The 27,254-nt window shown below is 38.6% G+C and overlaps 1 protein-coding gene across 1 annotated transcript in view; it reads left to right on the top strand.

Annotated features, from left to right (window-relative positions):
• LOC135202565 (histone-lysine N-methyltransferase SUV39H2-like) overlaps positions 1 to 27,254 on the top strand; it is a 294,666-nt gene that overhangs the window by 82,306 nt on the left and 185,106 nt on the right. The window contains exons 4-5 of the mRNA XM_064232058.1: positions 4,841 to 5,142; positions 5,338 to 5,489. Coding sequence (XP_064088128.1) covers positions 4,841 to 5,142; positions 5,338 to 5,489 — 454 coding nt within the window. The remainder of the gene's footprint in view (positions 1 to 4,840; positions 5,143 to 5,337; positions 5,490 to 27,254) is intronic.

Genomic DNA, 27,254 nt, shown 5'->3' with positions numbered 1-27,254 from the left:
TAATAACTATGAAGCTTACAGTTAGAAGGCTGATTTTTGCACTGAAACTATTTTGTCATATAAGAAATATGCCACAAAATTTACAGTATAATCAGATTAATAGAACTGTGTTCTATCTTGATTAGCATACCATGCTAGCTCTTTTCTCTGGTATATCTAGAATCTATTTATACCTAGAAAAGTGAACTACAGGACTTTTATGGGGAGTGCCGTCGTCATTCTATAAATTAAATTATTTTACTTAATGACTGGAGGTTATTTCCCTCTAACTTTTACCACTACAAATACTGAACAAACAAGTCTTATTTCAGTCTTCATTGAGATCAAAGCATTTAATTTAAAAAAAAAAAAAAAAATTAAAAAAGGACAAAAGCGCAATGTTTCTGGGCTTAAAAAAAAAAAATTTAGATTCTGAAGGTTCAGTTATCCCTATAAGCCATTTTATCTATTACAGTAACACTAGAGAAAATGAAGTACATAAGGGGAACAAATATTTTGTTAATAAATTTTATTTTTAAATTAGTTTTCCGTGCTTTTTTTACAATTTGTTGTTCATAGTGATGTAAAAAGGATGAACAAAGTTGTCCAGAACCAATCTAAAAATGCTTTTATAGCGATAACATTTCTAGATAGGTTTATGTACACCTAAAACTGTCAAAAACAGACCATAATTCACTTGGACATATCCTGAACTATTCATTTTTTTTTTTTTTTTTTCTTTTTTTTTTTTTCTTTTTTTTTTTTTTTCTTTTTTTTTAATGCAATTTGTGGTTCACAGTACCATACAGGCGATGAACAAAATTGTCAATAAACCAATCTAAATTTTTAAAAGAATATATTTATGTAGACCTAAAACAGTTGGAAACTTTTAATGACTAAAATTGGATAATTCCTTGAAATTTGGCAGTTGACACACCCTGTAGACTATCATCCTGAAACACTGATATTTCAAAGAAATTTCATTTTCAAGGAATTATTGATTTTTTGTTTTTGATGGATTTGAACTAGTTAATGTCTAAATTATTGTCGCAAAATGTCTGAATGACTTTTTAGGTGGAAGTGAGAAATATACTTTACTTCCCTACTAAAATACACTTTATCTACAATAAAAACTGGCTCACTCTCTCAAAAAATATATCAGTAAATATTATTTGTGTTCTATCATCGTATCTCCCTGTGATATTGCCCTCTGAGCAATATTCAGAAACAAATTGTCACACTGTCTATATGACTTGCTGATTTCAGATAGTAGAAAGTTGGGAAATTTACTCTAGTACCCTACTTAAAATACAGTAGTACCTCGAGATACGAAATTAATCCGTTCCGAGGCGCCTTTCGTATCATGAGGTTTTCGTATCTTGGACCACATTTTACATGTAAAATGGCTAATCCGTTCCAAGCCCTCCAAAAACACCCCAGTAAATTTCATAATAAAGGTAAATTGACCTATAAACAATGAAATACTACAACAATTTGGACCATTCAATACGTAACTTAATAATAAAAATGCAAAACCTGTAAATAAAGTGTATATTAGTGTACAAGAAATATTATTACTGTAACGTAAAATGTGGAAGCTTACCTTTCGAGTGAGGCTATCTCCGAAAGTGGCGGCAGAGGAGGAGGACAAACGGCAGATACGTACATACACTTAACTTTACGAAACACATAAAAAAAATGTCAGAAAAACCAACTAAACTTTACAAAACACATTAACAAAACTGTAACACTTAACTTTACAAAAAAACTTAAAATAAAATTTATTTTGCCTTTTTTTGATTTTTACATTTCTTTTTACTTTTTTATACTTAACGTAATTTCAATTTCTTCACCACCGAATGGATGCCAGTCCGTTACGGAATTTTTCGAACCACCCATGAGAAGCCTTGAACTCTGGGGTTGCCGTTGATGTCCCCTCTCCGCTGTCATCTTCGGCTTGGGCAATCAAATCGCCGAAAATAGCGCTGCCCTTCTGGCAGATTGCCGTCTCGGTTATCGTATCGCCATCGATTTCTTTGTCCTCGATCCATACAAGAAGCAGCCTTTCCATTTACTTTTTTATTATCTCCATTTTTGTCTCCATAGAAAGCATTCTCTTCTTCTGTGAACTTCAGCAACTTTCTTGGGACCCATGACTATATGTACTGTACGTAATTAAGTTACGTATGTAGTACGTATACTAATTAGGTTCTCACAACACGATAAAGTAGCACAATGAAATCACTAACGAATTTATGATACTAAACGAAATCGTTGGACCCAACGAATGCCGCATGCGTACGATAAAGCTTCGGGTGCGAAGTGGCTGAGCGAAGCCATGCCACCATGTAAGATGCATGATGGGAGGGATGCTGTCCAATAGGAGAGAAGGATCTCATGGCTTGGCTAGCATCAGGAACCAATGGGAGAGCAGGAGGATGGTGGCGAGTCTACTAGAACTAAGATGGCGGCGCGAGTTTCAAAATTGTTATCGGGCGAATCTCGGACTTTCAGAAACCTTTCGTATCTTGAAAACTTTTTCGTATGGAGCAGTAAAATTTTTCGTGTCAGCTTTCGTATCTCGAGTTTTTCGTAAGTTGAAGCCTTTCGTATCTCGAAAAAATTTTAAGAAGGTGGGACCACTGTACCCATTTTCTACAATAAGAACCGGTGCATTCTGTATAAAAATTATCAAATCAAAATAAATATATATCTGCTTCTCAACATTTTGAACTCATCATAGTCGCATCTCAGGTGTACTATGGCAACTAGTATAAATATATTATTTTGTATTTCTTGAAATTTTTACCATATATTTTCAGAAATACAAAATCATATAAGCGTAGGTAAAGGTTGTATTGGAAAAACATGTATCCCTCAGAAAATCTTGTAAATATTTCCCACACAAAAAAATGCTCCGAATTTTTGTACTGATTTTAGTTCTTATCAGTTTTGATATAGTGTGAGCTGTAATTATAATTTTAAAAAATATAAAATTTATTATTAGGGTAAAATTTAAGATTGTCTTGTAAAAGAGGCCCCAGGGGGTTTTCCATGTGTTAACGAGACCTAGAAGAATTGGAGGACTTCATGATAATCAACAAGGTATACACACAAACACTGAAACGGAAATCACAGGCAAACAAACAAACCAGCTTGGGAAGGAGAGCACAAGTGACTACTCTCCAAGGCGGTCAAAGAAAGACTGATACTTTACGGGGTTCTATGCCTGTTTGGTGACCAACTTCCACCTCATATATGTATGAGTAGCCAGATGCCACAGATTCCTTGCTTTACAATCTTCATTGATTGATTTTAATCGGTTTCCAGCTGATGCAGGATTATCCCATGCTCTCTCTCTCTCTCTCTCTCTCTCTCTCTCTCTCTCTCTCTCTCTCTCTCTCTCTCTCTCTCTCTCTCTCTCATGTGACATGTCACTCAGTTCTTACAAACCGAAACCTGAAGATTCTCTCTCTCCAGAGGGATGAAGGGTGGGGATGCTTGTACGTATTTCTGTAGGAGCACATACCTTTTTTTTTTTTTTTTTTTTTTTTTTTTTTTTTTTTTTTTTTTTTTTTTTTTTTTTTTTGTAGGTGTACAACTAGACCCTTTCTCATAATTCCACTCCACTACCATTTTATGACATGAGGGGGAGTTCCCTTATTCTCCTGTATGTACCTGATACGTGATATGTGATATACATACATTGTGGACTGGAGGCTGATTGTGTAAGGATAACTTGAAGTCAGTTATACAATTGTCTCCCATCATAAGGGACCTGGAAGTCTGACTTACTCTTTTCTTTGATGTAAATGAATGGTCTGACAATTTCTCCTAATAACGACCCATGTGATTTACATTGAATATCTGCTCTGGGAGAAATCTTTTCTTAATAATTTTGCCAATGCCACCACTTTGCTAACCGATGCACTTTCACCTTGTATCTTGAGTGAAGATTGTGTCGCTGTTTGAACTGCATGAACAGTCTTAAACTTCCAAATTCTGGGTCTTGGATCTTGAGTGAAGATTGTGTCGCTGTTTGAACTGCATGAACTGTCTTAAACTTCCAAATTCTGGGTCTTGCTTATTGATAACCTTTTAAGGCTTTCTAACAAAGGCTATACTTAGTGGCATTGGAGGATGCATTGACAAATCTGCTCTTCAACCCAAAGAGATAGATGTTCTGTTCCTTTGTAGATCATGCTTTTATTCTTGTTGATGATGGTGCTCTTGTCTTGTATATTTGTCAGTTTCATTCAACTCAAACAAAAAGCTTGAGCTATGGAAGTAGCCTTTTCATATAAATGGCATTTTTTCATAGCCACCTTATCTTTGAACAGTGTACCTCGACACTCCGTATCACTAGCACTAGGAACATCCTTCATAGGCATGATGATAAACATTAGTCACAAATTCATAGCAAATAAAGAGGTGTGAATAACACCTACACAAACAAGTTTTGGATAAACTGCTATGAACCAGTGGTACCACGCAGCAGAATGCTGGCACTCTGGCAATAGATGTTATGTAAATGAGATATTTTAATAGTTTTTTGGGCTTTTCACATGATTTTGTACATTACATTATTTTTCACCTTTTAGTGTTTATTTTTAGGTGGATTTGCATTTTAGATAGATCTCAGGTTAGTCTTTTATGTTTTTAATACCTTTTGCTGACGGGCATAAAGTTGCAATAACAGTTTTTAGTTTAATTTTATTTTTTCTAGTATTTAGTAATAAAAGTTGCTGTAGGCAAAAAATTTACTTAATTGGAGATAAACCTGTATTTGGTAAATGTGATGAGATTTTCCATTTGCGTTAGTCCTCTTTTTGACTAGTGTTGGATTAATTTTATTTTACAGATATTTTAGCAAAACCCAACCTCAATATTACACCACCTGCTTCAGATGCTGGTAATGATGATGAGTTAATCACAGTTACCCAGCTGCCAGAAAAAGCTTTCAGTAAAAAGCGTAATGTAGAATTGCCCCCTGAAGTTGTAGTTAAGAAGCCTAGGAGAAGCTTAATTGAAGATTACTTAATCAGAGAAAATGAATTGAAGGGAGACACTTCTACAGCCACAAAAGAAACAAAGGCTGATAGTTCATCAAGCGAAGAAATTCTGTATGAGGTGGAAAACATTATCAGTTACAAAAAAAGTGGGGTGAGTAACATTCAAGGACATTTTAGCATGCATAATTTCAAGTTCATGTTGGATTCTAAAATGTACTCTCATCAAGTGACGTAAGGCAATACTTTTTATATTCATACCAATGGAAGTCATCATTCTAAAGTCTTAGGGAGACATATCTTCAGAAAGAAAATATGTTCTTAATGTTAGTTTTATATTATTTTCCAGACAAATTTTCTCTACAAGGTCTCATGGAAGGGGTATGGTTTGGAAGAATGCACATGGGAGCCATCAGAACACTTGGAAAACTGCTCTGAAGTCCTAATTGAATTCTACAAGAGGTTGATAACTGAACGCGAGAAAGTTCCAATTAGTGCAGAGTAAGTTTGTTAACTAGCTTAAATCTTACAGCATTTTAGTTTTTTTGTTTTGAGTGTAAGTGCCAAATTATTACTGCGGGGCATTTTGCGAAATTCTCATTTCGAGATTTATATGCAGTAACATTACAGATGGAAGTTTCTAGCATCAATGGTGAAGCAGTAACTATTTGAGAAGAGACTTACTTACTGTTAAAGTTAGCTTACATCGTTTGTACCCTTAGATGAAATTGGCATTCAAAATAAACAAAGAATAACACTTTGCTGTCCCAGATGGACTGTCTGTAATCACCTGTTTCCCACTACAGTAATCCCTCAGCTATTGTGGATGTTAGGTTCCAGGCATCCCCGCGGTAGCCGAAAAACTGCGAAGTAGATATAGAAATCTATGGTATATTTTTTTCGTCATTTTTCTTATTCTTTTTTTATCTATAAATTTAAGCTTTTGTAAAACCCTCCCAACAATTGTAAACCCTTCCAACAGTCTTTTATAAACCCTTTATACACTCTTAAATACTTTTTAAACTAAAACTTACTTTTACTGTAGATACATGCTTTACGTAAAATAAGAAATTAAAATCGGAACACACACCAGTGAAGATACTTAAACTTGATTAAAGATGATGATGATGATTAGCTGTGCAGTACTGTACATATGTAGATGATGATGATGATGATGAGGTAAATGTACTGCACAGCAAAGAAGAGCATTACTCCAGCTCTTCTGAAAGCACCGCTTCATCAGACGCTTCGTAAGGTGGTGCAATATCATCGTCCAGCGTCGTAACTTCCATTTCGGCAGTTGCTGACATTGTTTTTTCTTTTGTGTAAGGATGTTCTTATACACCTGCATGGCACCATGGATTGCATTTCCGAACTGCAACAAACGAATCATCTGCGGGTCCCAGTCTTCAGCCATTGACCAGAGTTCTTTTGCCATTCTTGCTAGAGTCGAGAGGTGTTCTAATGTTAGGCCAACCTCCTCCTCTTCCCCTAGATCCTCATGTTCCTCTTCTTTGTCCTCACTTGCTGACTTCGTCATCTCCGTCAGCAAGTGAGGACAAAGAAGAGGAACTGAGTGGGCCTTGATCAGGTCATTCACGTTGCCACTAGTCATATCAGTGAAGCCCTCTCCTCCGAACTATTTTGCCAGCCTCACTGCCTTACTTAGTGCCGCGTTGTGGATTTCGCCAGGAGAGAATCCTTTGTAATCATTGACCGATTCTGGCGACAATTTCTTCCAGTAAGCATTAACCCTCTTACGCCGACTGGACGTATTTTACGTCGACATTTTTTGTCTCCCGTGTGCCGACTGGACGTATTTTACGTCGACTTACAAAAGTTTTTTTTAAATTCGCGGAAAAATACTTATAGGCCTACCAGCCTAAAACTTTTGAATCATGCGCCTTGGGGGATGCTGGGAGTTCACGGATCAAGGTGTTGTTTTGTTGACAATCGTTACGCAGGCGCGCAAGCGCGAATTTTTTTCTTGCCGCACTAAAAAGTATCTGTGACACATCTCGGAAATTATTTCGTCACTTTGACATAATTTTTGTACCATTGTAAATTAGCCGTTACATGAAGTATTATATATGAAAATGTGCGCATTTTTATGTAGAATACAACAATAAAATACTCGTGATTGTAGCTTTTATCGGTTTTGAGATATTTTCATATAAATAACGATAATTGCCAAAATTTCAACCTTCGGTCAACTTTGACTCTACCGAAATGGTCGAAAAACGCAATTGTAAGCTAAAACGCTTATATTTTAGTAATATTCAATCATTTACCTTAATTTTGCAACTAATTGGAAGTCTCTAGCACAATATTTCGATTTATGGTGAATTTATGAAAACAATAACATTTTCTTTACGTCCGCGCGGTAACTCTTCCGAAAAAATCATATGTGCGATTGTGGTAATGTTTGCACCATTTTAAATTAGCCGTTACATAAAGCTTTATATATGAAAATGTGCGCAATTTCATGTAGAATACAACAAAAAAATAATTAATTGAAGGTTGTAGCTTTTCTCATTTTTGAAATATTTGCATATAAATCACGATAAATAGAAAAAAAAAAAAAAACCACACATTCGGTCAACTTTGACTCTACCGAAATGGTTGAAAAACGCAATTGTAAGCTAAAACTCTTACAGTCTAGTAATATTCAGTCATTTATCTTCATCTTGAAACAAATTCGAAGTCTCTAGCAAAATATTTAGATTTATGGTGAATTAAAAAAAAAAAAAAATTTCCTTCCTTCACCGCGTGCGGATTCTCCGCCACAAATCTCCGAAATACGTATGTCCCATTCTCGGAATATTTGCTCCATTTCATATTAGGCATTTCGTAGAGTTTTATATATGAAAATGTGCGCAATTTCATGTAGAATAAAACGAAAAATATTTGAAGGTTGTAGCTTTTCTTATTTTCGAAATAATTGCATATAAAAAATATATATAAAAAAATTCGACATTCGGTCAACTTTAAACTCGTCAGATATGGTCGAAAACTGCAGTTGTAAGCAAATACTCTTACAGTATAGTAATATTCAATCATTTGTCTTCATTTTGTTTTAAAGAAATTGGAAGTCTCTAGGACAATATTTAGATTTATGGTGAATTTTTGAAAAAAATATTTGTTTACGTCCACACGTTACGAATTCATGCATTTTTTTGTGATTAATATTTTGCCCTGTGTGCTTTTATCGTTTTACAATGTGTTATATACCAAAATGATCGCAATTTAGTGTACATTACAACGAAAAAAAAGTAACTTGTTACCTTTAACCGTTTTGCGCACAGCGCGATTTGAATACAATTATATATGTAATTTCGTTTTTGTGCTATCATATATCGCATTATTTATATATGATAATGATAATGTTTTTCATTTCTGATGGTTGCATACTAAACGTCAGGCAATGACAAAAAAAGGAGCCAAAAATGAACTCTTAATCTTGAAAACTAAGCGCGCTGTGATTTTTTGAAAAAAATATTTTTCTGCTTCCGCGCTCACTCCGAAACCCTCGGACACGGGAGACAATTTTTTTTTTTAATTTTTTTTTACCGCTCCGGCGTAAGAGGGTTAATGACAAACAAATTTTTAAAATTGATTTTTAGGTACCGAACCAAATTTCTGTATTTTTATTTATTAATTTACTTTGCAATATTTCTGATGAAAAATTACTCTTTTGAATAAAAATATAATTAAAATAGGAAAAATTATAAGATTTATCTGCCCTCAGAAATCCGCGATATAAAGAGGAGTCTGCGATATAGAATTACATATATTTATAAATCCACGATGTACTGAGGGCGCGATAGGTAGACTGTGATGTGGCGAAGGATTACTGTATATGGCATTGGAGTGTTTTTGTCCTTGTCAGAATTCTTCATGCTGTATCTTTATGCATATGGTATGAATTGGCTGAAATAAGCTGACAGTGTTGGGAGTTTTCAGGCCTACCTGGGGTACCAACCCTTTCCAGCCTTTTGTCTGCATGTCCTCTCGCATCCCAGTGTTGTCCACCATGACATTTTCCAAGTTTACTATTTGTTCATACACGAGCAAACCCTGTAGTATTCCCGACTCCTCCTTGCCCAGGAGCGGAGCCCATGCTACTAAATAGTGGGTAAGATATTGTATACTGCACCACCACACTACCAGTATGACTACCTCACTCACCTGTATCAGACCAGTCAAGCAAATGATGTGTCAATTCCTTAAACCGCCCGAAGGAAGAAGGAAAGGTACAAGAGAAAGAAGGAGGCCAGCCAACTCACTCATTCTCTCATCCACACAATCATCTTAGGTAAGATACAAAGGTGCCCCATTAAGGGCAACTTACACAACCTGTTGGGCAGCCACCACAAGACCCAGGGAAAACGTGTCCATAGATCTGTGGGCAACATCCTTAAGATAGAAGGAGGTGAACGTGGACTGGCGTAACCAAGTACCAGCACTCAGCACTCTATGTACAGCCAAGTTCTTTTTGAAAGCCAGAGAGGGATCAACACCCCTAACGTCATGTGCTCTAGCCTGCACAGACGTGGTGATGGAATCATCAAGAGTCATGTATGCCTATCTGATGGCTTCCCGTATCCAAAAAAGAGATAGTATTCTTAGACACCTCTTTCTTTGTACAGCCTGTACTGACAAAAATTCTGCGGCAGCCTGGTCTAAGGTGCCGAGTCCTTTTAAGATAGCAACACAGGGCCCCGACAGGGCACAACAAAAGCTCTTGAGCATCACCACCCACAAAGTCAGTCAGTGATGGAATGGAAAACGAAGCAAACCTGTCATCATGCACCTAGGGATTTTGGGTCTTGGCCACGAATTCTGGGACAAATTCGAAGGACACTGACTTCCAACCCCTGGTGTGCTTCACCTCATAACTCAGACCGTGGAGCTCTCCTACCCTTTTGGAAGATGCCAAAGCCAAAAGGAAAACTCTAGAGCGTCAGGTTCCTGTCAGATGAGCGACGAAAGGGTTCATATGGACCCTTAGTCAAGTTCTTAAGCACCAAGGAAACATCCCACGTTGGAGGCTTGAGCTAGTCTCTAGGAGAAGTCGACTGCTCAAACCCCTTAACTAACAGGAGACACTATCTAGATATGGATGCCCACCAAAAAGATCCTGAGGCTACTACATGATATGTCGGTGACTATAATGGCTAATGGTAGCCTTACTGAACCTTTCAAAGTCAAGTCAGGCATAAAACAGGGTTTTGTTGCTGCTCCTACCTTGTTTTCCATATTTATAACTGTTGTTTTGCACCTCATTCAAAATGAATTGCCTCCAGTTATCTCCATCAATTACAGAACAGACAGAGGAATATTCAATTTCAACCGGCTAAAGGCAAGAACTAAAGTCAATGTTACTGCTATTGTTGAGCTTCAGTATGCAGACGACAATGCTGTCTGTGCTCAAACTGAAAATGATCTGCAAATTATACTGAATGCATTTGCAAATGCTCTCGTCTTGGACTTTCCATCAACATCAGAAAAACCCAAGTATTATATCAGCCACCCCAAACTGAAGCCATAAGAGTTGCACCTACTATAGAAATTAATGGAGAAGCTCTAGAAACTGTAGGCCACTTCCCATACCTGGGCAGTCATATATCTTCAAATGCCAATATAGATGATGAAGTTCAATATCGTCAGCTTTTGGAAAACTACACAAGAAAATTTTTTATGATCATGACTTGCGTGTTAACACCAAAATAAAGGAATATCAGGCAATAGTCCTACCTACCCTTTTTTATGGTTCCAAAACCTGGACAACTTACCAACTCCATGTTAAAGCCCTTGAGAAATACCATCAGTGGTCCTTGTGAAACATCTTGTGAATAACTTGGGAAGACCGCCGCACTAATGTAAGTGTTCTTGAAGAGGCCGTCTGTTTTAGTATTGAGGCCATTATGATAAAAAGCCAGTTGAGATGGGCAGGGCATGTTGTCAGAATGGCAGACAGCCGCCTTCCTAAGCAGCTCTTTACTCAGAGCTAAGTGACGGGACTCAAAATGTTGGCAAAACCAAGGAAGAGATCCAAAGACAGCTTAAAAGACAACTTGAAACTATGTGACATTAACTATAAAACATGGGAGACCTATGCTATCGAGCGATCTGCTTGGAGTTAAAGTGAAAGATGGAATTAAAAATTATGAAGAGAACAGAAAGCAGCATCTGGAGAACCGTAGAGCTGCAAGACAAGCTCGTCAGGTCCATCCACAGCCCTCCACTCCGCCTCCAACCACAACACATGCCCCAGTGTGACAGAGTATGGGGCTCGAGAATTGGCCTCATTAGCCACATAAGAACCCATCAATAACGACATCCTAGAGCATTCATACTAAAATCAAGTGATAGCCATGATGATGATGACATACATGTACCATGAAAATGATCTCATTTCAGTGAGAGAGAGAGAGAGAGAGAAATTTCATAAAAACCATTAAAATTGTTGACCATTACATGGCAATGTTCCCCTCCCCTGTCACATTACTTGACATATTTGACAGCTTCCTGAGCTCTGAGCATCTCTGGAGTTGAGAGAAGGTAGGGAAAGACGAAGGGAAGAATAATTTTGATTTGAAATTACAGTTACCATATATATATATATATATATAATATAATATATATATATATATATATATTTTTTTTTTTTTCTTTTCTTTTCTTTTCTTTTCTTTTGTCTATCACATCCTTCCGATTCGACTGGGTGTTATTTATAGTGTGGGGTTCCGGGTTGCATCCTGCTTCCTAAGGAGTCCATCACTTTTCTTACTATGTGCGCCGTTTCTAGGATCACACACTTCTGCATGAGTCCTGGAGCCTACTTCAGCCTCTAGTTTTTCCAGATTCCTTTTCAGGGATCTTGGGGATCGTGTCCTAGTTAAATTCCTATGATTATGGGTACAATTTCCATTTCCACTGGCATATCCCATATCCTTCTTATTTCTATTTTCAGGTCTTGATACTTATCCGTTTTTTCCCTTTCTTTCTCTTCAACTCTGGTGTTTATTAATACTTTTAAATAATAATAATAATATTAATGTAACTGTAATTATGAAATTCATAATATGTAATAGTATTTTAAAGAAATACAATAATCTATCCATTTCACTCTTATAAATAAGGATAACTCTCTCTCTCTCTCCCACTGTTTTGCTGGAAATGTTATAAGTATTTTCTGAGAGAACAGAAATAAACAATCTCTCTCTCTCTCTCTCTTTTACCGAGATGAAAGAATTTTTATGGTACTAGTATGTAATAAGTTTATTGACATTTTCAGTTAATAATAATAATAATAATAATAAAACTGTAATTACAAAATTCGTATGTGGTAGTATTTTGAAGATATAAAAATAACCTTTCCATTTCACTTACATAAGGATAACTCCTCTCTCTTATTGAGATGAGAGAATTTTTATGGTAGATGTGTGTGTTTATTAATATTTTAAAATAATAATAATAGCATCAAACACCTAGATGAGACGGGATACAAATACCTGGGAATAATGGAAGGAGGGGATATAAAGCAGCAAGAGATGAAGGACACGATCAGGAAAGAATATATGTAGAGACTCAAGGTGATACTCAAGCCAAAACTCAACGCCAGAAATATGATAAAAGCCATAAACACATGGGCAGTGCCAGTAGTCAGATACAGCGCAGGAATAGTGGAATGGACGAAGGCAGAACTTCACAGCATTGACCAGAAAATTAGGAAACATGACAATACACAAAGCACTACACCCAAAAGCAAATACAGACTATACATAACACGAAAGGAAGGAGGAAGGGGACTACTAAGCATAGTGGACTGCGTCAATATCGAGAACAGAGCAATGGGGCAATATATGAAAACCAGTGAAGACGAGTGGCTCGAGAGTGCATGGGAAGAAGGACTGATAAAAGTAGACGAAGACCCAGAAATATACAGACACAGGAGAATGACAAGAGAGTAGAAGTGTTAGTGTTAGGACTGAAGTAGCTGAGGGTATACCAGAGTTTAAGAGCTATAGGGAGGCAGTTTTAGAAGGGCCAAGGCGAATGGCAGAGCAAGTGGTTGATAGGAACATTAGAGCAAGTAATGTAAGTATGGTGAGACCTTTGAAAGATAGGAGTGCGAGTGTCATAAGGTTAGGGTCGGTTAGCTGTGAGCGAGAGCAGAAGTGTTATAGATGTGGGAAATCAGGGCAAAAGAAGAATGAATGTTGATGGGCGTTAGAAGCATGCTTCGGATGTGGGGGCACGGGCCATTTATTGAGTGAGTGTAAGAAAGATAGGGCATGTAGCTAGTGGATGTCGGGGTACCTGTATGAACATGGTTTGCGGCAACTGTGGAAAGAATAGGCATTATGCTAGGATGTTTAAGGAACAGCATCCGAAGTGTGCTGAATGTGGAATGGAAGGTCATGTAGCGAGTGTGTGTAGGCAAAAGAGGATGGATCAGGCTGGGAATTCGGGAAACTAGGTGTTAAGGGGATTCAGTTGGGTGGGTCCTTTAGTATGGGACAGTATGTTCGGGATAATGCGATGAGTGAGTGGTTGAAAGGGAATAAATGTGAGCTGAGCATCAGTGAGCAAATGGGTCTTGTAGATCGACAGTTAGTGTTGTTAGTGTGTGGAAGTGGAAGAAGCGTGAACAGCATGATAAAGGTGTTAGTGTTAGGGTGCAAATGGTTGATAAAGCGTGTAATATGGATGACTTTGAGGGAATGATTGATACTTATAGTCTATGTGGGTTTGAGTTAACAGGGATAAGTGAGACCTCAGTGGGAAGGAAACTGAGTAGTAAGGAGGTAGTAAATCTTTGCAGAAGTTTGACAGAAGTATGGAACTGAGTGGTTTAGTAGCAGATATTGGGACCAGAGCTAGATGTTGATGAAGTAGTGAATGAGATTTTTGGGGATAGTAGTGAGGGAGATAATGAGAATTTGAATGAAAGTAGTTTGGAAGAAGTGAATGGCGGTGTAAATGTACGAGGATCCTCAAACAAAATCCAGGGGCCTGCATCCGAGCATCCTTGGGTGTTGCAGAAAGCAGTTTAGTGTGGATGTTGCGAGTGTAAGGAGACGTTGTCTGTGTATTTGGGGAGGTAATATGGAGGAGTAAGATGGTAGTTTAAATTTGACAATGTCTTCGAGGGTTGCATGACAGAGAGAGAGAGAGAGAGAGCAGGATTGGTTGAGGGATAAATGGGAGTGGTTTGATGGCGGGCGTAAGCAAATGGGTATTGTCTGTTGTAGCGATCGCCAAGTTATCAGTGGCAAGCATCCTTTACGAGAGTCGTGCAGTCAGTAAGTCGGAAAAGACGGTCAGTCAGAAGTAGCCAATGGTATATGGTTTCTTGGTTGATATTGATGTTGTATGGTTGTTATGTGTGGTTCTGTCCAGTGATAGTTGAGCTGAAGAGGTTGTTGTGTTTGATTTTGTGTTTTGATGGTTTTGTGAGTTGTCTGTTGGAGACAGTGTTGGTGGTGGTGGTTTGTTGTGTTGTTTTCGAGCTGTTGATATTCATTTGCGTGGGATCCAGGGGTGTTGTTTCTTGAGTTGTACGGTTTTGGTGCTTGTCTGTCCTGGGTAGTAAAATTCTCGGCGGTTGTTGTCTCAACTAGCCTATATCTAGTGGACAGCACAGTGTATAGCCCTGAAGTCAGTCATTGATGGTGGGTACGAGAGTGTGAAGTTGTTGTCTAGTTTTCATTGAACCAACTGTCCTACACTTAAAAGCTACGTAAAGGGGAAAGTGTGGCTGTGGGAAAATTTGTCAGCCGGTACAAGTAATGTAACTGTGGGGAGCTTGCTTGCTTTGTTGCTTTGCATGTGGTCCTGCCACAACTCTCTCTCTCTCTATTACATTGAAAACACACTCAAATTCAACCACTACATCACTCCTCCATATTTCCTCCCCTGTTATATTTGACAATGTCTCCTCATATACTCACAGCATCCACACTATATCACTTTTCTTAACACCCAGAGATGTTCGGAGACTGGCCCCCTGGATCTTTTTCGAGGCCCCTCATACACTGTCAGTTGCATCACCATTCACTTCCTCTAGACCACTTTCATCCAGATTCCCATTATCTCCCTCACTACTGTCCTTCCAAATCTCATTAATTATCTCATCCACCCCTTTTAATTCTGGTCTCAATATCTCCCGTGTTTCTGCTACCAAATCGCTCACCTCATTCATATTCCTGTCAAACTCCTGAAGGGACTCATTCATGTCAACTACCTTCCTACTGCTTGGCCCTCTCCTGTCAGAATCTCACTAAACTGTCAACTCAAACCCACACACTTTAAGTGTCATCCACTCCCTCCTCAGGCTTATCTGTATTGCACACTTTATCAACTATCTCTACCTTAACAGTAACCCCTATATTATGCAGTCCTTGCCCTTCCCCCATCATTCCCTTTCTTTATCTTTTTCCGCTTTCTTCCATACTCAACCAAAATTAATTGCCGATCCTCCAAATCCATTTCCTCACGGATGCTCAGCCCATACTTATTCACTTTCAACCACTCACTCATCGCATTCTCATGGACATACTGTGGCACATCCCTCCACCTGTAGAGCTGGGTATGGTGTGCCCTGACCCCATCTACACCCCCATCCACTCGCAACTTCCCGAAAACATAACATAACCCACTTGGTCCCACTTCCAAAATTTCAAAGGCCCTCAAACTTTTCCCTTACTTATTCACATTCATTCTTCCCTTCTCAACCACCTCTTTCAACAACTTTATTCCCCCAATCCTAAAACTCTCAAACCTACTTGCTCTCCTCCACAAATCCCGCCCACTTGGTCCCACTTCCAAAATTTCAAAAGGCCCCTCAAACTTTTCCCTTACTTATTCACATTCATTCTTCCCTTCTCAACCACCTCTTTCAACACTTTATCCCCAATCCTAAAACTCTCAAACCTACTTGCTCTCCTCCACAAATCCCGATCACTCTGATAAACCCAACCTTGGCCTAATTAATTCTCTCAGAATTCAACACATACATACAGGGTGATATACCTGTATTCTTTTGCAATGTGGCATTGTATACCCACACCACATGCCCCACATGCATATCCCAATCATTATCACACTTACTCATCATTCGCAAAATCTCGGTCAACATCCTAACAGTCCTTTCTGCCAAACCATTTGCACTGGGCATATAAGGAGTAGAATAAGTAATTACAATACCCCATTCCCTCAACATTTCCTTGTCAAATTCCTATCCCACAAACTCAGGCCCATTATCACTGAACATTCTCACAGGCTTACACACACAAATCGGTAACATCACTTGGCTCACCATTTGCGCGAGAGTCCCAATCCTCTTATCTTTGATGGGAACCACATACGTAAATTTGCTCATATGTTCCACCATTACAATCATTCCCACGTATCCTCTTGCAGTCCTTGGTAGAGAAACACAGTCAATTACAAGCATTTCAAATGGCTCTTTCATCTGAAGTCGCAACACCGGCGGACTCGCATGCACTCTCTGACATTCTTCACATGTAACAGCTACATCCACGTAAATCTTACTTAACCCAGGCACATACAATCTCTCATGCATTCCCATAACTTATTCTTCCCCATGTGGCCAAACCGATCATGGACCAACAGGAACACATGGTTGATTCAATGGAAAACACCGGCACATACACTCCCGTCATACATTCCTCCCTGGTGCAAAAAGTACACTAGATTTTTGCACACTACAAACCATCTTGCAACCCTCTTGTATACCTCCCTACTCACACTGCCAGTCTTCCACATGCACTCCTTCCAAAATGCATTCTCACAACTTACTTATCTCCAAGCACTTATCTTGCATTTCCTCAATTTCTTCTTCACTCAACAAATCATTCTCACTTCTAGCAATATCAATCATACCCACAAAGTTCGTCATGAACACACTGCTATCCTGAATCCTTGCTATCCTTACTGCCCACACACTAGAGGACCCACCCAACTGAATCCCCTTAACATCTAGTTTCCTGAATTCCCAGCCTGACTCATCCTCTTCGGTCTACACACTCGCTACATGACATTCCATTCCACATTCAGCACACCTCGCACGCTGTTCCTTACACATCCTAGAATAATGCCCATTCTTTCCACAGTTGCTGCAAACCATGTTCACACGGGTACCCCGACATCCACTAGCTGCATGTCCTGTCTGCCCACACCTATAACATTTAATTTTCCTATCTCTTGGACACTCACTGACTAAATGTCCCTCTTCCCACACCTGAAACAAGCTCCTAACGCCCACCGACATTCATTCTTCTTATGCCCTGATTTCCCACATCTATAACACTTCTGCTCCCGCTCACAGCTAACTGACCCTAACCTTCCGACACTCACACTCCTATCTCTTGTAGGTTTCACCATACTTACATTACTTGCTCTAATACTCCTATCACCTGCTTGCTCTGCCATTTGCCTCGGCCCTTCTAAAACTGCCTCCCTATAGCGCCTAAACTCATACCAGGTATACCCTCATTTACTTCGGTCCTGACGCTGACACTTCTGGTCTCTTTCATATACCTGTCTAATTCATAATCCTCAACTATCTCTCTTAAGATATCATTCCACGTCAAGCTCTCATTCGTCCATCTCATTTTCTCCTTACGATTTAGATTTATAAACTCAGATACACCCTCTGGCATAGTTGCTAACAACTTCCTCACTAACTCCTTACACTCATTTATTCCCTTGTCCACAAACTTTTTCCTAGCTAGTGTCTAACCGGCATACATACATAGACAATGACTCACCAACATTCTTCTGGCCTCCTCAAAATTGTTCTTTCTCCTATATTTAACATTGCTCTTTGCCCTCCTAGCCTGTTCCATTATCCTATTCTTAACACACTCATACGACACATCTACACACATCATTATCTCATACATGCTCAACAAATACCATCAAGAATTCTCCTAATCCCCTAACTCAAACTCTCCTATTGTCTCCATACTTCTCCATACAGTATTTCTCATATTCCTTGAAAAAGTCCCCTATTTCCCTACTCCCATATTCCTTATACCGTGCACATCGGGGTACCTCTCATATACACAGCCTTTTGTATTTCTCGCCCGCTTTCACTCTCACTTCCACTACTTCCATCCTGACCCCTCTTAACCTCTTCTAAATACAATGAATCCACTTCCATACTGACATCCATGCTCTTAGCTATGCCCTTCGTACCCTTCTTCTTCTCACATACTTGTTCCCACCTATCACTATCTGGATCACTCTCATCCTATCCCTTACTCTCAGCCCTTTTTCCAACATCAATCCTTGTCTCATCCTGCCCGTTGTCCTTACCAACATACTTTCCCTTGGTCTTTTTTTCTTTTTTTCAGCCCCTTCTTATCCTTGTCCTCAGGTGGTTTATCTGTATCCTTTGTCTTCCCCTTCTTTCTCTAACTTATCACAACCAAATCACCTTCGTCACTTGTACTCTCATCCACTCGCTCTTCTACCTTCTCTATCACTCCTAGCCTATCACAAGGCCCAGGAAGCCTACCCCCAACAGCCCCCTCTCCAGTCAGTCCCTTAACCATCTCTTGCACTGCTATCATCATCAACTCAAATTTATCATCCACCTTCTCAATCATCCCCTGCTCTGCCCCTTTCACTTCCTCTTTCACTCATTCTTCTGCACTCCTCATCACTCCTCTCAACTCTTCTAATTCCTTCTTTTGCTCTTCACACTCAATCCTAAGCCTGTCATACTCTTTCCACTCTTTCCTTAGCTTCTCTCGACAACCTCAATTCCTCCCTCAGCCTCTCTTATCTCCTTCAAACCTTCCATCCTTACTTTTTTCACCAATCATACACCCTCACTATACCAAATGTCCTGATGCTGCAACACCAGCAGTCCCTGTTCGGGCACAAAAATAATGTGGCAGGATCACAAGCAAAGCAAAGCAAAACCAATAAGAGTTCCCCACATTTACATTAGTCTGTCCAGCTACCAAAATTTCCCCGCCACACTTCCCTCTTTACGTTACTAATCACTAACAGAACTATTGGTTCAACAAGATAAAACAAAAACTCTAAAGCCATGTACTCACTAACTCTTGACACAATCAGTGCGAGATGCTGCGTTGTCCACTGGATACAGTCGCTGAGACACAAACTCGTCTAATAGTACCCAGCACCAGACCAACAAACTGCTAAATACACACACACACACAAAACTAGCACCAAAACAACACAACAAATCACTATACAAACACCAATCAACATCAAGATTTCTCAACAACTAAAAAAAAAAACACAAAACACTAAGACAAACAAACACCAATCAATATCAAGATTTCTCTACAACTCAAAAAACATCAAACACAACAGACACTCGCCAGCTCAACAACCATCAGATGGGACACAAGCACAACAAACTGAATTTCTCAATATCAAAACAATAAAAAACATACAATGACAGCTGACCACCAATGACTGCCTTCAAATACTACCTCGAGTGACTGCTTGTCACTCGCTCCAACAGCTGACTGACCCAGATTCTCACTCAAGGCTTGGCGACCGAGCGAGCGGACGAACCCAAAACGCCTGCCAAACAAGCGGTCCACTCATTAACTACCTATTCTCTCTCTCTCTCTCTCTCTCTCTCTCTCTCTCTCTCTCTCTCTCTCTCTCTCTCTCTCTCTCTGCCAAGATTTACCAACAGGCTCATTGAATCTGACATTAAAAATGAAAAATTTGTAGAACTACCACAGTCTGAATAGAGGGAAGGGGTCTGGTCGGAGTATCAACTGTCTGGAATTGCTTGCGATCCAGAGAGCTCTGCAGGGGTTCGAGCACAGAATCAGGAACCAGGTGGTAGCACTGATGTACGACCATGCCACGGTGGTAGCCTACGTCAGGAAGCAGGGCAGCCTGAAGTCCCGTTACTTGTGCGATCTCACGAAGTCAATTGTGGAATGGGCCGCAAGCATAGGCACGGCCCAGATGTCAAGGTTCATTCCAGGAAAGAGGAACATGATTGCGGACGGGCTGAGCAGGCAGGGACAGGTGATAGGGTCAGAGTGGTCCCTACACCCCGAGGTAGCGGGGGAGCTGAATGGGATGTGAGGCTCCCCCTCCCTGGACCTGTTTACCACGAGGCTAAACGCAAAACTCCCTGTAATCTGCTCCCCGGTGCCTGACCCGGCAGCAGCCTGGGAGAACTCATTCCAGCACCCTTTGGATGGTCTGGATGTGTGCGCATTCTCGCCCTTCTGGGTGATAAGGCAAGTTCCAAACCGGCTGAGGTGGTCAAGAGGTGCGCAATGATGTTGGTGGCCTCCATATGGCTGGACAGGGAGTGGTTCTCGGACCTCCATGCCCTAGCAGTGCAAGATCCTTGGAGGTTGCCCCTCAGGCCGGACCTGCTAAGGCTTAAAAACATGTTAACTAAAAAAACGTGGTATAACAAAAAATTACCTATTCTCATGTAAGTAAAGTAGCTAAATATTCTTTCATGCTAACCAGAAGCAAGAAAATTCACTAGAATTGAGTTAAATATTTGCCATTAGTAGTCAAATAATCACAATCTAGCAACATTTCAACTTAGTGCTGTACACCAAGATATCTAGCATACACAACTTGTAATAACATGACTGTCTATAAATAGAACAGGAGTAGAGGGCTGTCATTGGCTCTGTCTCCATGGGAACCGGCTGTCCAACACGGTTTTAGCTGTATTCTGTCTGCGGAAGAACTTTTCTCGCTAGAAGCTGATAAGTGACTTAAGTGCGTGTGATCTGAAAGTTACTTATGTAGTTTTTAATAGTGAATGTATTTTACCGATTACATGCAGAAAGAATGAATTGCTTCTCATTTCTGTGACTGGAACATTGTTAAATCAAGGATTTTTCAGCGTACTATATCACTGCTTTGTTGACGTACCTTCAAAACAAATTTCATCTCTTTAATCTCTCGAAGAATGTTAATCTCTTTCTGTTTGCCTACTGGTCACACCTTTCCATGTGACTGACAACAACAAAATCAAAATTTATGTTTGGTTCTTTGTCTTCCTAAGATGTATCGCCTGTACACTGCTACACATTTATTTGAAACATAAAAAAACACACAGTATCAACATATATGCTAATTAGAGAGACTCAAATTAGCAGTATCTTTTCCTGAGAGAGAGAGAGAGTGTGTGGAGTTCATTTAAAAAATTATAAACGTTCTCTCCCTCTATCTCAAGTTATAGTTGTGCGTCACCGCAATGACATAAATTTCATCTTTTATGCACAATTCTGTTGTGGAAAGCTTCATTCTTACGCGAGGTTAGGTTCCAGACTCCCTCGCGCAAGTGGAAGTTTGGCCTAAGTTTGGTTCCACGTTGGCCGAGTGGATTTTGCTCTCGGCTACCAATCCCAATCCGGTGTTCTGAAGTTCGATTCTTGGCGTGGCCAACGCAGAACCAGAGGAATTTATTTCTGTTGGTAGAAATTCATTTCTCGATATAATGTGGTTCGGATCCCACAATAAGCTGTAGGTCCTGTTGCTAGGTAACCAATTGGTGCCTAGACACTTAAAAAAAAATCTAATCCTTCTGGCCAGCCCAAGGAGAGCTGTGAATCAGCTCAGTGGTCTGGTAAAACTAAGATATACTTACTTACTTAGCCTAAGTGTGGCACAGTCTTTGAAATTGCTAATAAATTCTAAGAGTTTGAACACTAAATATGACCATAATCAAGCTCCCTAAGTATTAGGCTAACTTTTAAATGAAATTAAAGGTACTGTAATTTCATTTAAAAGTTAGTTTAATACATTATGTACCCTTGAAAAAGAAATAAATGGTTGGCGTAAAAACAGTACAGTAACTACTATGTACATACATATCCACTTTTGTAGGTATGCTAACATTACCCTTAATTCATGGGATGTAATTTTCTTTTTCCATCAGAGTAAAAGCATTTCTTGTGTCACTCGGTAAACTTCATAAGTCGGTCATAATGAAGTCACACAATTCATTAAAATAAAGAAGACCTGTATGTACATAAGTAATGTTTGCAGAGGGTGAAGGTAAAATTCAATCAATTTAAAATCACAAACTAATGTGAGAGCTAACTAAGAACATGAGAGAGAGAGAAATGTATGTCATATGAGGTAAATCTCTAGAGGGCATCATCTTTAAAAATTGCGAATGGGATCACATCTTTTGAAAGTACATTAACTGTATGTGCTGTAATTATGTAGCATATTACATACAGATTGTACCAGCACTTTTCTCCGAAGTTAAGAAAGTAATTTTCACAGAACGACAACTGATATGTTTTACTAGTTGATCATGGAGTTCTTATATACTGACAAATGCAGAATTACATACTGCCTTTGTATTATTTTCAAATATATAAATAGCATACACAAAATCTCCTTACTGATTTTACACTTCAGAGCATGAAAACTTATTGTAGTATACTAGTACGTACTTCAGAAATTAAACAAAGTTTTTGAAAGGATATCATCTTTGAAAAGTGCAGTAACTTTGTGAGTGGGTATTGCATCTTGTAAAATTATGTATATGCACTAACGGTAGGTGCTATAATTACCTTTGTATCACATTTATGCATGTACAAAAATAAAAATAATACATTTTTGATAAATGTTTTGTACAGAAAAGCTTTAAAAACTTTAAAATTTACATAATAAATTAAACATAAACACTTTTGCAGGGTTTTGCAGTGTTTCTGGAGGATTTGCAAATGTTCACACTTGTGAAGAACTTGTGTATGATAATTAATTAGGTTCCAATGAAAAGTTCGCGCTATTGTGAATTTGCGCAAATCGAATCGCGTAAGTTCAGTGTATTAATGTATACCATCTTTGTTGCTGCTTTTACATACATACAATAATGACTCGTATCACATTACCATGATTCATATATACGCATTAAGCTACAAATGTCCTTTAATATCTAATTCGCTCTACCTTGGAATTAATATACAGGCAGTCCCCGGTTATCGGTCGGGGTTCTGTTCTCGGCAGGGTACTTTTTCAAAAATCGCCCAGATATTCGTTTTTTTGGAATCGGTATCAACCCACCTCGACCTTTATAACATTGTAATGCTTTTTTCCGCTTGTAGCCATTTTATGAGTCGCTTCACATTACTGTGGTTCATATACAGTGGACCCACCATATTCGCGTTCTTCGTATTCGCGGACTCACTCATTCGCAGATTTTTCTGGAACATTTTCCTGCATTATTTACGGAAAATTCGCCTATTCGCGGTATTTTACTATAAGAAATATACACAAATTCCTTTTTGTGATAAAACTTTTTTTTTTTTTTTTTTTTTTTTTTTTTGTTTTTTTTTTTTTTTTTTTTTTTTTTTTTTTTTTTTTTAATATAAAAATTTTTAGTGGAGGTTATAAGCATTTTTATAGGGGTTCCAACTATTCACAGGGGGTCTGGTACGCATCCCCCGCGAATAGGGGTGGGGACCACTGTATACAGATTAAGCTAAAAATATCCTTTAATATCTAATTCACTCTACCTCTAAATATATTTCCATATATGTTAACCAAGGGGAATTTTTTAGTTGGTAAGAAATTCGTCAGCTCATGGGCACGAACCATGGAACCAAGAATTCAAGATGCACAGTGAAGCATTCTAAACCACCACATAGCTATCACAAGAGGTATAAGTTAATGCCGCCTCTCACCTACAAATTCCTGTTGTGCTCAGATATTCGTTGTTTTAGGGTCTGATCAACCCACCTCGACCTTGATAACATTGTAGTGCTTTTGTCCGCTCGTAGCCATTTTATGAGTCACATCACATTACTGTGGTTCATATACAGTGGACCTCCCATATTCGCGTTCTTCAGATTCGCGAACTCACTCATTCGCAGATTTCTCTCTGGAACATTTCCCCGCATTTTTAGCGGTATTTTTCTATGAGAAATATCCACAAATTCCTTTGTTCATACACGAACAAACCTTTGGTCTTATCTAGTGCCTAGCTGGATCCAGTTAAAAAACAAATGAAAGCAAGGAATCTTGTGAGATCTGGCAACACGTGTAGATCGGGTGCAGGATGGTCGAAGACCATTCACCTATGATCTCACATCAGTCTTTTCTTTGAACGCCTGGGTGAGAGTTGTGTTTACCTCTCTTGGCCTTTACCCGGTTCATTGCCCGTTTCGCTTGTGTTTTGTGTGTGTGTGTTTGGTTGATATTATGGCTTCTTCTGCTCCTTCTTGACCTTGACCTTAAAATCTCCACTGGCAATGGAACAAAGTGCAAGCGTAAGCCTGTCTTTCATAGGCTTATGGCCGGGTAGCTTCTTCTCTTCCTCCGTGATGTACATCTGATGAGGCATTCTTATCCAAAAAAAGCCAGTTTTGTCACAGTTGAAGACTTGCTGAGAACTGTAGCCTTCCTTGATCGTCATCTCGTTGAACACCTTAATAAAGGCTTCGGCTGCTTTCTTGTCCAAGCTGGCAGCCTCCCCATGCCGCACCACCGAATGGATGCCAGTCCGTTTACAGAATTTATCAAACCACCCCCGAGAAGCCTTGAAGTCTGTGGTCGCTGTCGATGTCCATTCTCCTCCATCATCTTCGGCCTAGGCGATCAGATCACCGAAAATAGCACTGGCCTTGTGGCAGATTGTTGTCTCGGTTATCGTATCGATAGCCAGCGATTTCTTTGTCTTTAATCTATACAAGAAGCAGCCTCTCCATCTCATCATGCACATGGCTTCTCTTGTTGGACAAATAGTCACGCCCTTGGAAGTTGTAGCTGCTTTGATGGCTTCCTTCTGCTTAAGGATGGTGCCTATCGTCGATGGATTTCGGCCGTATTCCTTAGTGATCACACTCAACCGCATGCCAGCTTCATACTTCTTAATTATCTCCATCTTTGTCTCCATAGAAACATTCTCTTCTTTCTGTGAACTTCAGCAACATTTTTGGGACCCATGGCTAATTAAGATAATTAAAATCACACACAACACGATAAAGTATACAAGTAGAAAGCGAAATCACTAACACAAATTTATGTTAACCCTTTTACGCCGAAGGGGTGTAATAAAAATTGTCTCCCGTATGCTGGGGGGTCTTGGAGTGAGCACGGAAGCGGAAAAAATATTTTTTTCAAAAAATCACAGTGTGTTTAGTTCCCAAGATTAAGAGTTCATTTTTGGCTCCTTTTTTTGTCATTGCCTGAAGTTTAGTAAGCAACCATCAGAAATGAGAAAAATATCATTATCATATACGTATAAATAATGCGATATATGATAGCGCAAAAACAAAATTTCATATATAATTGTATTCAAAATGCGCTGTGAGCATTTTTTTTTTTTTTGTACACTAAATTGCGATCATTTTGGTATATAACACTTTGTAAAACGATCAAAGCAACATGGAGAAAATATTATCACAAAATGATGCATGAATTTGTAACGAGCAGACATAAATTTTTTTTTTTTTTTTTTCAAAAATTCACCATAAAAATCTAATATTGTTCTAGAGACTTCCAAATTTCTTTCAAAATGAAGACAAATGATTGAATATTACTATACTGTAAGAGTTTTAGCTTACAATTGCAGTTTTCGACCATTTCGGACAAGTTAAAGTTGACCGAATGTCGAAATTTTTATATATTTTTTTTATATGCAAATATTTCAAAAATGAGAAAAGCTACAACCTTCAATTATTATTTTTTTTTTCATGAAATTGTGCACATTTTCATATATAAAACTCTATGAAATGCCTAATATGAAACAGAGCAAATATTATAAGAATGCGACGTACGCATTTCGGAGATTTGCGGCGGAGAATCCACGCGCGGAGGGAAGGAAAGATTTTTTTTTAAATTCACCCGATAAATCTAATATTGTGATAGAGACTTCAAATTTGTTTCAATGAAGATAAAATGACTGATTATTACTAGACTGTAAGAGTTTTAGCTTACAATTGCGGTTTTTTTCTACCATTTCGGTAGTCAAATTTGACCGAACGTGTTTTTTTTTTCTATTTATCGTGATTTATATGCAAATATTTCAAAAATGAAAAAAGCTACAACCTTCAATTATTTTTCGTTGTATTCTACATGAAATTGCGCACATTTTCATATATAAAACTTTATGTAGCGGCTAATTTAAAATGGTGCAAACATTACGACAATCGGATGAAAAAATTTCAGATTTTTTTCGGAAGTTACCGCGCGGACGTAAGGAATTTTTTTTTTTTTTTTTTTTTTTTTTTTTTTTTTTTTTTTTTTTTTTTTTTTTTTTCCCATAAATTCACTATAAATCGCAATATTGTGCTAGAGACTTCCAATTTGTTGCAAAATGAAGGTAAATGATTGAATATTACTAGAATATAAGAGTTTTAGCTTACAATTGTATTTTTCTACCATTTCGGTAGAGTCAAAGTTGACCGAAGGTTGAAATTCTGGCACTTATTGTTATTTATATAAAAATATTTCAAAACTGATAAAAGCTATAACCATGGGTTGTGATATGCCATTGACGCCAGAGTACTCCGGCGTTAATAAACAATATTACAATAAAATATGACCCAGTCTCGATCTGCTCTGTTGCCGTGCACCTGTCGAGGCATCCGGCAGGGGTAGTAGGAAAAGGCTTGAAACAGTGTGCCTCCGGCGATGCCGAAGTTAAAGCTTTTACACTAAATGTCCCTTTAGCACTCATTTCTAAGGTATAAATATTGCTATAAATACCAGAGAAAAAGTTAAATGGTAATGCCAGAGTATTCTGGCTCGCTCACCTTTATTTTAAAGGTGTCGGTATGGTAACTGGGGCAAGTGAAACCACTACCAGAGGTCCCTTGCCATTTAGTCTCTTCCTCCTTCAATAGCCCAGAAAACTACCATTGAAATTTCTAAAAGGTTACCAAAAGATGAAGATTGCTGTGAGCCAACCATAACTCTTGTTTACATTTTATCAGCTGGAATTGCATAGGCTTAGATAAAAGTCTGTTTCATTGATTTTGAATTATTCCTCAAATAGGCTATTTGTTATTAAGATATGCCAATAATATATAAGGTAAAATTGGTTTCATTACCTTTATTATTACTTTATTTCATAAAGTGAATCTTCATGTATGTTGGTGGTTAGGCTATAGCACCGAGGCCAAGGCTAGCCTACGATATACATCTTGGAATTCAAGGTTTGCTCTTTAGTGGTGCAGTATAAGACGACCCCCAATTTTTAGAGATGACTTTTAGGATTTAAAGGTCGTCTTATACGCAGAAATA

Source organism: Macrobrachium nipponense, chromosome 30 (assembly GCF_015104395.2).
Source record: "Macrobrachium nipponense isolate FS-2020 chromosome 30, ASM1510439v2, whole genome shotgun sequence".
NCBI lineage: Eukaryota > Metazoa > Arthropoda > Malacostraca > Decapoda > Palaemonidae > Macrobrachium > Macrobrachium nipponense.
The sequence above is the reverse complement of the archived record's forward strand: the minus strand, read 5'-3'. Positions and strand labels throughout refer to the sequence as shown.